This window comes from Hippopotamus amphibius, chromosome 11 (assembly GCF_030028045.1).
Source record: "Hippopotamus amphibius kiboko isolate mHipAmp2 chromosome 11, mHipAmp2.hap2, whole genome shotgun sequence".
NCBI classification, from domain to species: Eukaryota; Metazoa; Chordata; class Mammalia; order Artiodactyla; family Hippopotamidae; genus Hippopotamus; species Hippopotamus amphibius.
Window position 1 is genome coordinate 78593735 of NC_080196.1, and position 17494 is coordinate 78611228.

Sequence of the window (17494 nt, forward strand, 5' to 3'; positions counted from 1 at the left end):
CCAAAGGCGGCCAGCTGCTAGAGCTGGTGTTAGAAATGAAGAGAAAGTGATGAGGTTCAAGAGGGCCGTGGTTCCCAGTCAGAAAGGGAAGCAGGGGGTGAACTAGAAGCTGGCTCGCCTTTGTGCAAGCAGGGCCCCTGCGGGGTGAACTCCTGGTCGGTCCCCCTGGGCACCCAGGGGCTCTGGATTGCCACTCTCTGTTCTGGGCTGAGGGCCAGCCCTGGGTCTGAAGGACTTTCCAGCTTGTGATACACAAGTGCGTCGGGGAACGTATGCCTTAAATGGGGTTCTGAATGGTTCCAATTCTGCTTCCTTATTGCCATCATTAGCCTTGTGGACTGGGGCATCTTTTTGAAAAGATCTGGACCACAAATAGCGTGAAGCGCGTCTGCAGAGGCTGGCTGCTCCCTTTGCCGTTGCTGGGAAAGAAGGTGCCGGGATACATACGCGGGGGTCCGTGGGAGGCGGGGGCGCCAGGGATGTTTCTCTAAAACACAGTCCAAATGGGCCTGACTTACCCTGGAAAAATCTCTACAAAGCCGCAAATTGTCTGTTTATCGGCAAAATAAAAGCGCTATTTGTGAACAATGTCCACATCCAATGAGAGTCATGGGCCAAGTTTTTCTGAGTCGTCTGTTTCTCTGGCCTTTAGTGGGAGGGGAGCTGGGGGCAGGTGGATGCAAAAGCTGAAGGGAGGAGGGGGGCGGGGCTGGTCTGGAGGAGATAGTGATCCCTTCCCGGGCAGCCTGGAGAGAGCAGTGACCTGGAGCTTCTTCACTGGGGTCCAGCCGGGAGGGCTGGCTGTGTTTGCAGCAGCAGCCAGTAAAGAGAGATGCCGCCTTTTTCTTTGGCAGGTATCGTGTGAACGTCAGACCCAGATATGTCACCAGGTACAAGACGGTGACACAGTTGGAGTGGAGGTGCTGCCCTGGCTTCAGAGGCGGAGACTGCCAAGAAGGTCCCAGAGACCCCATGAAGATTCCCCGCCCCACGCCCGCTCGGCCGCGAAACAGCGTGAAGAAAGCCACCGGTAACTTCTGTCCTGTGCTCTGCTTTGCAGCCCGCCGCTGCTCCTGCAGACTACAGGATTAATGAGTTACAGTGGGGAGCTTTCCAAGATCTTCCAATAACACGCATATATGCCTGCAGTAGACATTTGGCACACAAATTTATTTGCAGAAGGAGTAGTGATTGGAAGACAAACTTTTAAAAAGTCAGTTGCTTTATTAGGGCCAACTGGTTGTGAAAGCCAAGAACCTTAGAGCAGGAGATGCTGCTGCTTTCAGACTTGCGTGGCCTGAGGCAGAGACAGCAGAGCTTCAAATGTAATGATGTAATGAAGCTTGGTTTGTTTTTGCTTTTCTTTTCATGTACAAGCTCCTATAAATCCTGCGAGCTAAACTGAAGGAACTAAGATTTAAAAAAAAAAAAGGTGCATGGAATCATTCTCATTCTGTTTAGATGTTTGCGAAGCTAAGCCCCAAGATAGAAGTATCCAGTGAGGCTCTTCTTAAATTTGCTTCTATTTTTTTGTTTTTGTTTTTAAGTGAAGTATCACAAACTCAATGAATAGTTTAGAAAGCAATGATAATTTTCACCTTGGCTTTTAAGTGTAACATTAAGAGACTGACTTTTATGGATAAAAATGTTTTGACATTTTATTCTACATCACTTTTTCTTCTTTATTAAAGTTCAGTGAGAAAACTTAGAGATTTTCTTATGAGTTAGGTGTTTGTCATCTTTAAATGATTATATTTTCCCATTAGGTGTTTTCAATTTTGAAACTAGTGGTGTTTCCCAATATTGTCTGTAAAACAGATTTAAAAATAATTTTTTATTACAAAAGTAATGCATATCAATTAAAGTGTTTATAAAAATATAGGAAGATATTTAAGTACACATAATCTTACCACCAAATGATAACTACTGTTAACATTTACTCTACAATACTACTTGCTTTTCTACATCTGCACATACATTTAGTTAAAGAAGAATTCATTCATCCCACAAATATTTATTGAGCTTCTATTTCTGCAGGCTGCGTACTAGGTACTTGGGAAAAGAGAAAATCAAGGCAGACACAGTCCCTGACCTCATGGAAGGCAGACACTAGACAAGTAATTACAACAGATCATTATAGATGCTCTGATGAGGACTCATGAGGGGGTCTGATGGGTCATAGGAAACAGTTTATTTTTGTTTAGTTTTAGTTTTTATTTTGTAAAAGCTTTTTTTGGGTCATTTATTTATTTATTTATTTATTTATTTATTTATTTATTGGCTGTGTTGGGTCTTTGTTGCTGCGTGCAGTCTTTCTCTAGTTGTGGCGAGTGGGGTCTACTCCACTCTAGTTGCAGTGCGTGGGCTTCTCATTGCGGTGGCTTCTCTTGTTGCAGAGCACAGGCTCTAGGAGCGTGGGTTCAGTCATTGTGGCTCATGGGCTCTAGAGCACTGGCTCAGTAGTGGTGGTGCACAAGCTTAGTTGCTCCACAGAATGTGGGATCTTCCCAGACCAGGGCTCGAACCCGTGTCCCCTACATTGGCAGGCGGATTCTTAATCATTGGCAGGAGGATTTTTAATCACTGTGCCCAGGGGAAGTCCCTGTTTTGTAAAAGTTTAAACATACATGTGGTTTAATTAGTTGAACAACTTTATAAGAACTATTAGGAAAAGCACTGATTCCCTTTCTCCCCCACTTTCCCTTCTCAGGGGTAATTACTTTAAACGCTTAAATTTTTGAAGTATAGTTGATTTATAATATTATATTAATTATAGGTGTACAACATAGTAATTGAATATTTTTATAGCTATACTTCATATAAAGTATTGCAAAATGGCTATATTTCCCTGTGCTGTACAATATATCCTTGCTGCTTACTTACTGTATACATAGTAGTTTGTACCTCTTAATCTCCTACCCCTATCTCGCCCCTCTCCTCCTCCCTCTCCCCACTGGTAACCACCAGTTTGTTCTCTACATCTGTGAGTTTGTTTCTGTTTTGTAATATACATTCGTTTTATTTTTTAGATTCCACATGCAGATGATAACAGAGTATTTGTCTTTCTTTGTCTGACTTTTGTTTCTCTTAGCATAATGCCCTCCAGATCCATCTATGTTGCTGCAAATGACATTATTTCATTCTTTTTCGTGGCTGAGCAATATCCCATTGTGTGCGTGTGTGTGTGTGTGTGTGTGTACACCACATCTTCTTTATCCATTCATCTATTGATGGACACTTAGGTTGCTTAAAAATATGGAATGCTTCACAGATTTACATGTCATCCTTGTACAGGGACCATTCTAATCTTCTTTGTATCGTTCCAATTTTAGTAAATGTGCTGCTGAAGTGAGCACCACTTTAAACTCTTTAGATAGTCTTTTGGAATTTACCTCCACATCCCTTGACTTCTCATTATGGAAGGTGAGGATTTCAGTCCCTTTCATCTAACACGGGGCTCTAACATGAAACTCCTATACCCCCATCCTTTCCATTCAGTTATACTGTGTTTTTATCTGTTCAGTATTTATTGGTTACATTGTAGTAGTTACATAATGTTTACAGATGAGCCCTGTAGTGTGCTATGAATATGTTGCCTTTTCTGCACAGTTTCTGGATTTTTCTAGTGATAATAATTATGTTTTCCTTTGCTTGGTTTTCTATATTTTTATCCCTATTTCAATTCAAATTCTCCACTGGTTATCTACATGTCCCCTGATTATGTTCAGATAATCAGTTTCATCTTCTTGAAGACATCTCTCCTAGAGCCTTCTCACCTGCCCCACCTGGACTGGCCATCTGCTTGTCCTTGTTCACAGCTGCCATCCTGTGACCTTAACTGACTTCTCTCCCATCCATTTCCTGCTTCCTGCACCCCCCCCCCCCCAACTGAGATAAATTGCTCTTTCTCAATTTATCCTCTTGTTTTGGTAGAGCACATCTTCCAGTAGTTTCACGGGAGGATGGCATGGGAGGTAAACTTTTTGATATTCCGAAAATATTTTTACTCCCGCTTCAGAATTCTAGGTTGGAAATAATTTTCCTTTAGAATTTTGAAGGCATCACTCAATTTTCTTCTAGTTTCCCAAAAGGAACCCTCCTGCACTGTTGGTGGGAATGTAAATTGGTGCAGCCACTATGGAAAACAGTATGGAGGTTCCTTAAAAAATAGCTACCATATAACACAGCAATCCCACTTTTGGGCATATATCCAGAGAAAACTACAATTCGAAAAGATAGATGCACCCTAATGTTCATTGCAGCACTATTTACAATAGCCAAGACATGGAAACAACCTAAGTGTCCATAGACAGGTAAATAGATAAAGAAGATGTAGTATATATATACACAATGGAATATTACTCAGCCATAAAAAGAGTGAGATAGCACCATTTGCAGCAACATGGATGGACCTAGAGATTATCATACTACGTGAAGTAAGTCAGACAAAGACAAATATCATGTGATATCACTTATATGTGGAATCTAAAAAGATGATACAAATGAACTTATTTGAAAAACAGAAACAGACTCACAGACATAGAAAACAACCTTATGGTTACCAAAGGGGAAAGCTGGTGGGGGGTGGGAGGATAAACTGGGAATTGGGGATTAACATATATATACTACTGTATATAAAATAAATAAATTTTTGGATTCCTCCTTATTATTTACTAGAATAAATTTCTGGAAGTATAATTGCAGAGTCAAAAGGATTCTGAGTATTTTGATACATTTGCCAAATTATCCTTCCAAAAAGTTTTAGCACTTCTTATAGTCACCAGTAGCATATGAAAAAAACATCTCCTCACATCCCTCTCAGAACAGCATTTCATTTGCATGTGATTCAACAACTTTTTTTTTTTCTAGTGTCCTGAGATAGAACACATTTTCCAGTATGGAAAATCAGGTGTTCTTTCTAGTTTTCTGCTTGGGAGTTTGGACATCTGGATTCCAGTCTTGGTTTTACCACAAAATTGATTTTAGTGAATAATAGCTGTTGTTATGATCATCTGCAAAAGTTTAGAGGAGGAAAAAACAATGAACACTGAGCCTGAATGTCTACAACATTCTAAATTTACTTCCAGTGTTTGTCAGTGTGCATTAATGCATTTGATTTCATTGTAATCTGTGTTGTGTGTGACTTTCCCATTTGACGAGGTAGGTAGGTCATAGTACTGTCTGCAGGCTTGTCGATGGTAACCCCTTTCTAGTATTCCTTGTATTCTGCTGTGTTCAAGGGCATGGTTTGCTGTTTATTCTCCTAGTACCTCAGATTTTGATAACCTCCTTTTTGTTTAATTTATCTCTCTCTTTATATGTCAGTTTATTTTCATTTTATAACATCACAATTATTTTTAATAGTTTTTTTCTTTGGGGCTATTCCCTTGCAGGGTATATTTCTCAAAGTAGGATTATCAAAAATTCATTGTTTGGGGAATTCCCTGGCAGTCCAGTGGTTAGGACTTGGTGCTTTCACCTTGGTGCCAAAGGCCTGGGTTCCATCCCTGGATGGAGAACTAAGATCATGCAAGCTGAGTTGCCACCAAAAAAAAAAAAAAAATTCAGTGTTTGTATTCTTTGACTTAGTGAATCTCACTGCATAGCGCCATGTAGCTCTGTTGTTGGGAGATGCCAATAGACTCTGTTGCTATATCTCTCTTTTGCTTTTAGTTTCTCCAACTGTGTGATGGCACTAAACAACGTCTATGAGACTTTTTCAGCACAGGGATGCCAATGAAAATAAGAGAACATTTAGAAAATTACTTGGAGGATAACTTGCTGCTCGTGTGATATCATACCACCCACCAGCTAATGGGTGGGTCTCAAGTGGCTTCTTGTGGTTTTACAGAATGCGGTCAACCATCAGGGTGTGGCTGCAGTTCAGTAATATGGGAATGATGTGTGTTCATATGATAATACAAATAACGAATATTTCCCTTCAGGGTGAAAGGGACCATTGAGTATCTATTATGTACCATGTAAATATCCTCTTAACAACCAGAAGAGGGAAGACAGTACCTATGCTTCATGGATGAGGCAATTATAGTTCACAGAAATGAATCAGCCTGCTCGAGGGCAGACTGTAAACAGCACCACAATGTCCCTGGAGGTCTGTTAGACTTAAAGCCCAGAGTCTTTTCACTCGAGCACATAATTACCTGTGGTGAGAGGGGAGCTGTAAGTGGAGGTTTAAGTGCATTCCGTGAGTACCCTGTTTACTGTCTTTGCAGAAACTGGGTAAAGGTGGAAAATGTTAAGTCATGTCCAACTCTTTCTTTGTAACAGACAATGAACCAAGCCGAGTCTCAGAGCCTAAGAAGACTTTGTCACCAACTCCTGCAGCAGAACCAAGTCAGACCGTAGATCCAAAACAGGGACCCCAAGAACTTCAGGAAAAGAAAATCCAGGTGCTCGAGGAGAAGGTTCTCCGACTCACAAGGACAGTTCTTGATCTCCAGTCTTCTATTTCCGGAGTGAACAAAAACCTCAAGCACGCCATTCAGGACGATGCCAGCAAAATGCGGGCATCATGGCTCAATAACCTGCACCCCCAGCCGGTGCCTGATAGTGCCCTTGGTGGAGAACCAGAAATGGTCCAGCTTCCTGGCCTCAGCAATAAGGAATCCGGCATGAAGGACATCAAGTCTGAATTGGCTGAAGTCAAGGATGCTCTGAAGACCAAGAGTGACAAGCTGGAGGAGCTGGATGGGAAAGTGAAGGGCTATGAAGGGCGGCTCAGAGAGCTCCAGGAGGCGGCCCAGGGCCCTACGGTCACCATGACGACCAGTGAACTCTACCAAGCCTATGTCGATAGTAAGATTGATGCCCTGAGAGAGGAGCTCATGGAGGGGATGGACAGGAAGCTAGCTGATCTGAAGAACTCGTGTGAGTACAAGCTGATCGGTCTCCAACAGCACTGTGATGACTATGGTAGCAGCTACCTGGGAGTGATCGAGCTTATAGGAGAGAAGGAAACCAACCTGAGAAAAGAAATCAATGACCTCCGAGCCCGGGTCCAAGACCCTTTAGCCCGGGCAAATTGCTGTGACAGTGCAAAGAATGGTGACTTTGGGCAACAGATCAAGATGTTAGACCAGAAAATCGAAAGAGTTGCTGAAGCGACCAGAATGCTGAACGGACGACTGGACAATGAGTTTGACCGCCTCGCAGTTCCAGAGCCAGATGTGGACTTTGATGCCAGATGGAATGAACTGGATGCAAGAATCAACGTGACAGAGAAGAACGCGGAGGAGCACTGCTTTTACATTGAAGAAACCCTCCGGGGGACCATCAGTGGGGAAGTAGATGACTTGAAGCAGCTTCTTGACCAGAAAATACAGTCCCTGGAGGAGCGGCTGGGGAGCGCCCTCCTGGGCACAGCCAACGGCTCGGATGTAGAGCTTGCTCCTCCAGCGTCAGCCCCCACTGGTGGGTCAGGGTCTGGGAACGAACGGGTCATGAGGGAGTTAAGCCACCTGAAGGACAAAGTGCAAGTGGTGGAAGACATGTGTCTGCACCACTTCCAGGGAGAGCCTCATGGGACAGAAGATACTTTGCGAAATGGAGACGACCTCTCAGCAGGTGACACTTTGAGCCTTTTGAAATCTCTAAATGACACGATGCACAGGAAGTTTCAAGAAACTGAACGTAGCATCCAGAGACTTCAACAGGATTTTAGCTTTCTTTCTTCTCAGCTAAACCACACAGAAGACCACATGAGTCATCTTCAGAATGAGCTGAGCGGTGGTAGAGAAGGTAGAAAGGCTGGAGGGGGTGGGTCTTCTAAGGGGGGTGAGCCCCTCCCATCTCCCCAGGCCCCCCCAGCACGTTGCTGTGACCAGCTGGAGGGGAGGTGGCAGCAGCTGCAGGGCCAGGTCCTCTCCGAGCTGGACACTTGCAAGGAGAAGACACATGGGGTCCAGAGAGAGGTCTCCGTGGTGGAGGACAGGGTGTCTCATATGGAGAAAACCTGCAGCAAGCTGGACTCCGTCTCAGGAAGTCTGCAGAAAATCAAGGAAGGGCTCGACAAGCATGTCAGCAGCCTCTGGAGTTGTGTCAGGCAGATGAACGGGACGCTCCGGGCACATTCCAGAGACATCTCTGGCCTGAAGAATTCAGTCCAGCAGTTCTATAGCCATGTTTTCCAGATTTCTACTGACTTGCAAGATCTGGTCAGATTTCAACCATCAGCAAGTAAGTGGACCTTTGCAATTCCATTTCTTGTATTTGTTTGCAACACCTGTTATGCTAAATTTTGGGTGGTTTGTGCAATTAACTACATCGCTGCTAGCCAAAGTGTGCTTCGTAGATGGGGGCCAGTTTGTGAATCATTTGGTGCTGGGTAGCAATGAGACAAATACCAACAGTGAGAGCAAGTGTTTAGAAACTTTTAACATAATTTGATGTCACCGTAGCATTCAAGCCCACGGTCTGTGCATTTTGCAAATTATCAATCAGCTGACAACAAATTGAAAATACAAAAGGAAAACTGGTTCTTCCCCATAGAAGGCGGTAGAAGGTTGATCTATACTATCATGTCTGTGAGCTTAGAGTCGGGGTCAGATTCATGGCATAATAGCTTGGGGCAGTGGCTATGTTGTCCTGTCTTCTTCTCAGGGAGTCTCCTGTATGCATATCCGTTCACCTCTCTGCAGGCATTGCTTTTGTGTGCTGGTGTCATTATAGTCTCTGTCATTATCATCTTTGGGCATCCTCTTGTTCCCTGAAATCTAGGGCCTACATACTGGCAGGTGGAATGCGTTGTATTCCTTTCCAAAGACAGAGACAGAATTGTAGACAAACGGACTTCAGGGGCTGTAACTGTTAAAGTCCCATAGTGTCCAGAACAAGGACGCCCATCAGGTGCACTTAGGGCGATGCTCGCTACACATTACACACTCAACAAACATTTGTTGAATGAATGAGTGAGTTGAATGAATGCATGGTCCCTTAATAGTATTGGGTGATACAGTCAATCTGTTATTTGGGGGTTCAGCACATCATCCGTGAAGGATAGAGCATCCCTTGTACCTGGATTCGGCAGCCTCGGCACTGGGCCAGCCTTTTCTAATGGATGCGGGGAGGCATGAGCGGGGAGCTCACATTTATTAAGCACTTTGTGCGAATCAGCACGAGGCCAATCCCCTCAAGGATGTGTTCCAAGCACAGCTGGGAAGCGGTGGAGGCGGGGTGAGGACACAGCGCTATCCGCTGTGTCTCCCAGAGATGAACGCACACTTACTAGGTCCATGAGGACTTGGGGAGGGCCAGCTGTGTGCCCGAAAGGACCCCACTTTCTGACCAGTCCTCTCCCCGTTTTCTTTCCTCCTGTCTTTGTGGGCCTCTATCGCTTTTCCACCTTGCTCAGCTCCAGGTAACAAAGGCCCTTACGTGTTGATGCCAGTTGCAGGCCTGGTGTTAGCCTATAGGATTTTAAGATCCCGTCCCAGGTGACACTTATAGCCTGAGGAGGGGAGGCTGGAGCGGGAGAGGCCGACAGCCCTGGCCTGGCCGGGGAGAGCCGGGGCCTGGTGCCCGGGAGGCGGGAGGGTCTGAGGTGGTGGTTGGGAAATGCTTTGAACCTTCCCGGAGATAAGGAGTTTGTAGATAAGGGTTACCCAGGCCAGTCCCACTATTTATAACCCTCCCCTTCCCCTCCCCCCAGGCCCATGCAGCTCCTGTATCTCTGGAATGTTGGGTAAAGGTCACAGGACTGTGTGTGTATTCATAAAATGATTGTCTCTCGTGGTGACAGCTCTGTCTGGACTGTGCTTTATAACAACAGATTGAACCAGATAATTCCAGTTGATTTGCAGCGCCCAGGCAGCAGCGTGGGAAGCTGTGTTAACTCCTTCACACTTGGCTGTGGAAGTAGGGGTCGGGGGTGAATGCCTTTAAAGAGAACATGACTTCCAAAAGATGATCCTTTTGCAATGAATTCATTGCTGTGAGGGTAAGATGCGTGGATTTTCAAGGATTCATTGATCAAAAAGAGCTAAAAATAAACAGGCAGAGTCTGTCCATCCCTGTGGCACATCGAGGTCTAGGAGAACCTGAGCATCAGAGGTCCGTGGGCAAGTCTTGAGTTCAGGTCACATCAACCGGTTGAGTCAGCAATACATTTATTGAGCACCTACTATGTGCAGGGCTCTGTGAGGGGTGCGGAGGTGAGGAGCACGACCCTCACCCTCCAGGCATTTTCGGTCACGGGGGTAACGACACACACAGGTCTGCAGAGACGATGAATGAGACGGATGAATTATCCTTTTAGTTCACTGGGTCTTACTGAGCCCGTATCGTGTGGGAGAAATGAGCTTCTGTGTGTGGAGTGTGTGGATGACAGTGTCTGTGACAGTGACAGTCTGAGGGGAAACAGGCAGACAGAGACGGTCACGGCCACAGGCGCACGGCCACTGTGGAAGTCGAGGAGGGCGTCTCAGAGGAGGGAGGCTTCAAGGTTGAGTAGGTTGAGAGTTCAGAGGCTGGTGGGGTGAAGGGTGAGGTGGAGTGATGAGAGAAACTTCTGGAAGGAGGCGTCACTGAGCTCATACTGAGGGGTGGGGAGGGTTCAGCAAAGCAGGAGGGGAGGGCGTACCTGCTGAGGAGTCGCGTGGAGGGGCCTGTCACTTACTGCTGTGCCACGGCCCACCCCACATCTCGGTGGTTGAAAACAACAAAGCTGCATCCCGCGGGGCAGCAACTGGCCTGGCGTTTCTTCCACACCATTTGGCGACTGCAGGAGTCACCCCCTCGGCTGCAGTCAGGGGGCCAGTGGGCCCCGCTGGGCTGGAAGGTCTAGGCAGACGGGTCACGGCTCAGGGCTCCTCTGCACGGCCGTCCTCTGGCACGTCACGTGCTGACTTGGGCCTCCTCGCAGCAGGTGGTCTCGGGCAGCCACACTGACCACGTGGTGAAGGTGGAAGCCTCTTTCAGGCGAGGCCCAGAGCTGCTGTGGCGGCCCTTCTGCCCCATTCTGTTGGCCAAAGCAAGTCACTCCTAAAGGGCGATGCGGCTGGCGTGTGGGGGAGGACGGAGTATTAGTGGCAGTCATCATCTCTCCCACCACAAGCCAGGGGCCAGGGCTGAGGCTGTGGGATGTGGTCACCAGAAGCCAGATTGCTGGGCTTGGGATGCACACTCTGCTGTTTGTACCCTGTCCACTGCCCCGTTCACAGACCTCGGTTTTGTTTGTTTTTTTTTTTTTTTCTTTTTTTTTGGAAGCACATGGAGGGGGCAGAACTACCCAGGAGGCAGCAGGGGGGTGGAGAGGGGTGGGCAGAAGGGGCTTCAGCTGATGCTCAAATAGATGAATCTGTTTGTATCCCCCCACCCCCACATTGGTGCAGATGTTCTTCTTTGGGGTTTAAAAGAGATTCTTGAGATTTTCATCAGAATATAGTTGATTTACAATGTTGTGTTCGTTTCAGGTGTACAGAAAAGTGAATCAGTTATACATATATATATATCCACTCTTTTTTAGATTCTTTTCCCACATTAGGTCATTACACAATATTGAGTAGAGTTCCTTGTGTTACACAGTAGGTCCTTGTTGGTTATCTATTTTATATATAGTAGTGTGTATATGTCAATCCCAACCTCCCACCTTAACCCTCTGATTCTCGAGATTATTTACAAATGTTTGGTTCCTTTTTTGGGCAAAAGGTCTGTGCCTTTCATCTAGGACTTGGAGTGCTGCTAACTTCTAAAAGGTGAAGAACCACTGTATTTTCATGACTGTCTCACCTTCCGCTCTGTGACATGGGTGTGACATCCCTCTCCTGGGCCCCGTACACCCCACCCCTTCATTCTTATAGTTATTCATTCAACAGATACTTAATGAGTCATGTTCTAGTGCTGGCATTTCAGCCCTGAGGACCTTATACTCTGGTGGGGAGGACGGGTAATGCGTAGCCCAACAAATGAAGATCTGATTTCAGTGTGCGATCAGCGTGTGGGGAAAGACACAACAGAGGAAGGTGATAGAGGACAGGGGACTTTGTATTTTATTTTATTTTATTTTATTTATTTATTTATTAAAAAAAATTTTTTTAACATTCATTTGGCTGCATTGGGTCTTCGTTGCTATGCGTGGGGCTTTCTCTAGTGGTGAGCAGGGGCTACTCTTTGTTGAGATGCACAGGCTTCTCATTGCGGTGGCTTCTCTTGTGAGCACAGGCTCTAGGCACACAGGCTTCAGTAGCTTCAGTAGTTGTGGCATGTGGGCTCAGTAGCTGTGGCGCACAGGCTTAGTTGCTAGGCAGCATGTGGGATCTTCCCAGACCAGGGATCGAACCCATGTCTCCTACATTGGCAGGTGGATTCTTAACCACTGCTCCACCAGGGAAGTCCCAGGACTTTGTATTTTAGATGAGAGGTCAGGGAGGATTGCTCAGTGGAGATGACATTTGAGCAGAGACATGAATAAGACAGGAGAGCAAGCCCTGCAGAGATGTGTGGGAAACGTGTTCCTGGCAGAGGGAACAGCATGTCCAAAGGCCCTGAGGCAGGAATGTGTGTGTCCTGATTGACAACTCAGAATGCCAGTGTGAGCAGATCTGTGAGCAAGGGGGAAAGTCATAGGCAGTGAGGTCAGGGGGCAGGAATCACATCTGGTTGGATTTTATAGACTGCGATAATGGATTTGGATTTTAAGTATCATGAGAAACGCTTGGAAAATTTTGATCCAGGAAGTGATTATTATCTCCCAGGTTTGCAATCCCAGCTACTCTACAGATTCTTTGTGACGTTGGGCAAGTTATTTATCTACTTAGAGCCTCACTTACTACACCTAGTAATTGGAGAGAATCATGATAGTAATCCCTCAAAAAGTCAGCCGGAGGATTAATATTCTAAGTAGTGGAGTATTAACTAGTGCTGGCACTTGGTAATCCCTCCATAAGTTCTAGCTGTGATGTTGACCCTCTGTCCCCTATGGTGGATGTTCTTTTGGCTCTTGGGTGAACTTGGCTTTCTCTTCCTGCCAGCCCCCAGGCCTGCAGCCTCAGAGGAGTGCGAGGGGGCTTGTCCACACCGCAGATGTGGGATGAGAGCCCTGGGCATCGGGCTCCTGGCTGCTCTGCCGAATATTCTAGAGAGCCAGAGGGTTTTGTTTTTTCCTTCTTTCCCTTTCTTTTTCTTCTTTTCTAAATAAGGAGTCAGGTAAAAAGTGTAAAAAGCCTAGAAATCTCCCCTCCCTAGCATTCAGGATTCATGTTCAAATAAATTAGGTTCTGAATGACAAAGAGATGGGAAGGCCTTCTTCTGTGGATGTGGCCCTAGGGGTTTGGGCCTCTGTGCGGGTGACACCGGCTCCTGTTTTCAGCGTTGATTCTCCACACCGTCTCCCAGCACCCTGTCCCTTTCCTTTAGCTGCATCCTGTCCCCGAGTCAAGTGAAGTTGTTGGGTAGGGGGTGGCTCCAGGGTCTGCTCCCAGCATGGCTGAAAGGCAGGGTCTGCTTTCTGCCGGGGCCCCGGGACCAGACTGGCATTTCTGCTGCTCCCCTTCCACCAGGGACAGAAGGGCAGTTCCTGGTGCTGAGAAACCTGAGATGAGGGCAGAGGAATAGTGTGCGTGTCAGGGAAGCTCTCCTCCCCTGCGCCACGTGCCTGCCAGCGCTGCACCACTAAGCTCGCTGCAGTGACAGCAGCACTGCTTCCTCTTTCCAATCTGTCACCTCTTCCTTCTGCAGATGTCGTAGGGCAGTTTCTCATACTCTCCCCCCTCTTTTTTTCTTCTTCTAATTTTCATTTTATTGGAGTATAGTTGACTTATTACAATCTTGTGTTAGTTTCAGGGGTACGGCAAAGTGATCCAGTTATACATATATCGGATTGGCCAAAAAGTTTGTTCGGATTTACACAGAAAACCTGAATGAACCTTTCGTCCAACCCAATATATATAAGTATTCATTCCTTTTTAGATTCTTTTCTCATATAGGTTATCCCAGAATATTGAGTAGAGTTCCCTGTGCTCTACAGCAGGTCCTTGTTGGTTATCTACGTTATATATAGTAGTGTGGGTATGTTCATCCCAAGCTCCTGATTCATCCCCCCACCCCCCGCCCTGTACCAGGTTTCCCCTTTGGTAACCATAAGTTTGTTTTCGATATCTGTAAGTCTGATTATTTTGTAAATAAGTTCATTTGTTTCATTTTTTAAAAAATTAGATTGTACGTGTAAGTGATATATGATACTTGTCTGACTTATTTCACTTAGTATGATAGTCTCTAGGTCCATCTGTGTTGCTGCAAATGGCATTATTTCATTCTTTTTTTATGGCTGTGTAGTATTCCATTATATTTTTGTACCACATCTTTATCCATTCCTCTGTCGATGGGCATTTAGCTTGTTTCCATGTCTTGGCTGTTGTGAATAGTGCTGCAGTGAACACTGTGGTGCATGTATCCTTTCGTATTACCGTTTTCTCTGGATAGATGCCCAGGAGTGGGATTTCTGGATCATATGGTAGTTTCATTTTTTGTTTTGAATTATGTTAATGTTTTATTTGGGGATATTATGGATTTAAGAATCCCATCTTTATCCAGTTGCTTAGCCTAAGCTGTGCTATAAGAATGAAAAAGCACAGATTTTTCAAATAAGTATTTAACAGTAAAGCATGGCCAAGGGACGAGTGGCCTGAGGCCAATATTATGATGGTTTTGGCCCTCAACTTGAAATTGGCTGAGTTTGGGGCCAGTGTAGCTCCAAGACAGCATGATGGAGTAAGTCAGAGTTTTATAAATACATAAAGGCTAAATAAACTGCACAAACTCAGACCACATTGACTCTGGACAATACCTGCCCTTTTGCCCTGTAAGCATCTGGTTTTTGTAAAGCTCTTTAGTTGGTGAGAGTAGCAGCTGCTTTTCTCCATTTTAACCTTGACTTTAGAACTGCCTTATTCTGGGAACAGGGCTCTCCCACAGCTGTGTGCAGAATCCTCTGTGAGTTTTACAAAAATAAGGGCTCTGGGCTCACTCAGGAGATTCCTGCGCAGCAGGGATGAGGTCGGATCCAGGAATTTGTGATTAAATATGTAATTAAAACAAAGAACCTCCTAGCTCTGGACCCGGAAGTGGAAGGCAGGCCCCCTCAGAGGCAGCACTGGGGCTGCTGTGTCCAGAAAGAAGGGGAGAAGCAGGGGTGGGAGAGCCCTGAGGAGAGAGGATAAAACCCTGGACTTGGACCCAGCACCACCCACGCAAGCTCCACCGTGACTTGTGTGTCCACTGACGGACTCTGCTCTTTGCTGTTGATGAGTCTCCTTACGTCTTAACTACTGTAGCTTTACAGCAAGTCTTAAAATCAGGTAGATTCTCTGCATTTCCATATACAACTTAGAATCTGCTTGTGAATTTGTACCCCCACCCCCCAAAAAAATCCCCAGTGATGCTGATGCTTGGGTTGGCCTCTCTGGGACTCAGTGACATCGAATGACTTTGCCTTCCAAATGCACTGCCCCCGCTGTCCACATGCGCGGCCGGAGCCGACTCTCTGTGTCAGTGTTCTCTAGGTTGTACTTTTCAGAAACGTTGACCTATTTCCCCGGTTGAGCCAGATTCCACGGGCTTCCGTGTGGTCACGTCTGGACTCCTTTCTCGGCTGGCCCCGCGGGCTGTGTCCTCTAGAGGAAGAGTCAGTCTGGGCCCTTCTGTGATGGAGCCACACCACGCCCCTTGGACGAGCTTGAGCGTTTTTCCTCTTTGTTCCAACCAAAGCCCAAAAGCAGCATTTCGACTGCCGTTTGCTCAGAGTAGGATGACCTTCCTGCGAACACCTGGTTTCCCTTCCTCTGCTGTCAGGGGAGCAGTGCAGGGTTTCTGTGGGTTGTCTTCCCAGCCCTCAGAATCCTTCACGTGCCTCTGCAGCCTCTCTTCCCCCGGCCTTCCTTGCAAGGAGACCAGCAACTGTGTGCGCAGAAGCCCCTGCCTTGTGCCTGCCCTGTGCCCCATCAATGCTGGAACAGCGGTCCCTCGGAACCTCCTGCTGAGCCTGGCGTTTCTCACACCTCATCAGGGCTGGTGTGGGCCCTTCCCAGGAACAGAGCTTTGCCAGGCGGCGTGGCCATCTGTCCACTTAGCCTGCTGTATGTCAGCATGTGGATGGGATGTTTTTTAAAGTCAGAAGTCTTGGAAATTCCCTGGCAGTCCAGTGGTTAGGACTCTGCGCTTTCACTGCCAAGGGTGTGGGTTCAATCCCTGGCAGGGAGTTAAGATCCCCATGCAGTGCGGGGAAAAAAAAAAAAATCAGCAATCTTGACTAAAGCCTTTAAACTAGTGCCCCTGTAGTTGCAGTGTTTGGTAGGGCAGCTCAGCTTCCCCCTACTGGGCTCCTAGTGAATTGCCCTTGACATTTGTACAGTGTTTCACCGTTAGGGATCCGCCCCCACACCCATCTCTTCATCCGATGGGCACAGATTCTGCCTGCTTGTCAGGAGGCCTTGCCGGTTTAGTCCGAGTGACGCATGAGCTGATAACTCGGGAGGTTTCCGTGGCTTTCCCTCCGCCATGCCTCCAACACAGACTCTAACGTCCAAAGCCTGTGTCTGTCCCCGCAGCCCCGCTCTGTGACAAGTCACCACCACGTTGCCAGGCACAGCTAAGGTGCTGGAACTTTGGTGATTTAGCCGCCTCCCTGCAGGGTTCCCTGGTGGCTGCAGGAGGAACCAGACCCCCCAGCTCCTGTCAGCGGAGGAAGGCACACCAGCCTCGTGGATTCTTGGGGATTTCCTTAGGCAGGTCTTTGTCTTAGCAAAGTTGAAATTGGCTTTTAATAAGAACTTTAAAGGAGAGGGAGTGGCGTTTCCTACCTGGTGTGAGGTCCATCCTTGGTAAGGCCGTGGCCCTGCCCATCCTGCACATGGTAGCACAGGGCCACATGGTGGCATCAGGACCCACACCCTGGGGCAGGTTCTGGATCAAAAGCAAGCACGTGTGTGGCTGATCGTTCCTCCTCATTCCTCACACGTGAAACACGAGCAGCCACACTTGGCTTTTACAAAGAACTCGATGCAAATTGTCACTCTGGATTAGAAACACATGTTCAGTTTGGAAAGACATTGACTGCCAGTTATCTTCCCAGAATGAGCGAGGTGCTGTCCAGTCTTTATTACAACCGTGTAGTAAATGTGTGCATTAGAAACACCACGTGCTGCACGGGGATGAGCCTGCACTGGGGGCCGGGGCTGGGGAACAGTCCGGACCCAGGGCAGCTTTGTCCTGACCATCTTTGCTGTCATGTGAGGGGTGTTTTGGAGCCGCCTCTTCTGCACAGAGTCCTGGATGGACCCCCGTGGAGATTAGTGGAGGATATTTGGCCCAAGTGGTTTATTTGTTCATTCTTTTCCCTCTGCCTCCCACTTGCTACAAGCCTGGGTGTTGAGGGAGTGATGAACATAAAAGAGAACCATCACTGACTCTAGGTACCAGCATTGCCCTTATAGGACCCTAGAACGATGATTATTGTTGGCAAAATGAGGGCACCTAATTTAAT

At 46.7% G+C, this 17494-nt stretch overlaps 1 protein-coding gene and 1 non-coding gene across 3 annotated transcripts in view; one reads left to right on the forward strand and one right to left on the reverse strand.

Moving 5' to 3' along the window:
• EMILIN2 (elastin microfibril interfacer 2) overlaps positions 1–17494 on the forward strand; it is a 47513-nt gene that overhangs the window by 21089 nt on the left and 8930 nt on the right. For both annotated transcript variants that reach the window (XR_009048160.1, XM_057700534.1), the window contains exons 3-4: positions 855–1030; positions 6289–8196. Coding sequence is in view for 1 of the 2 variants with exons in the window: in XM_057700534.1 (XP_057556517.1) it covers positions 855–1030; positions 6289–8196 (2084 nt within the window). In the remaining variant the exon portion in view is untranslated. The remainder of the gene's footprint in view (positions 1–854; positions 1031–6288; positions 8197–17494) is intronic.
• Positions 3250–3356, reverse strand: LOC130832190 (U6 spliceosomal RNA). The gene has a single exon (XR_009048262.1). It is a non-coding gene; the product is annotated as a U6 spliceosomal RNA (small nuclear RNA).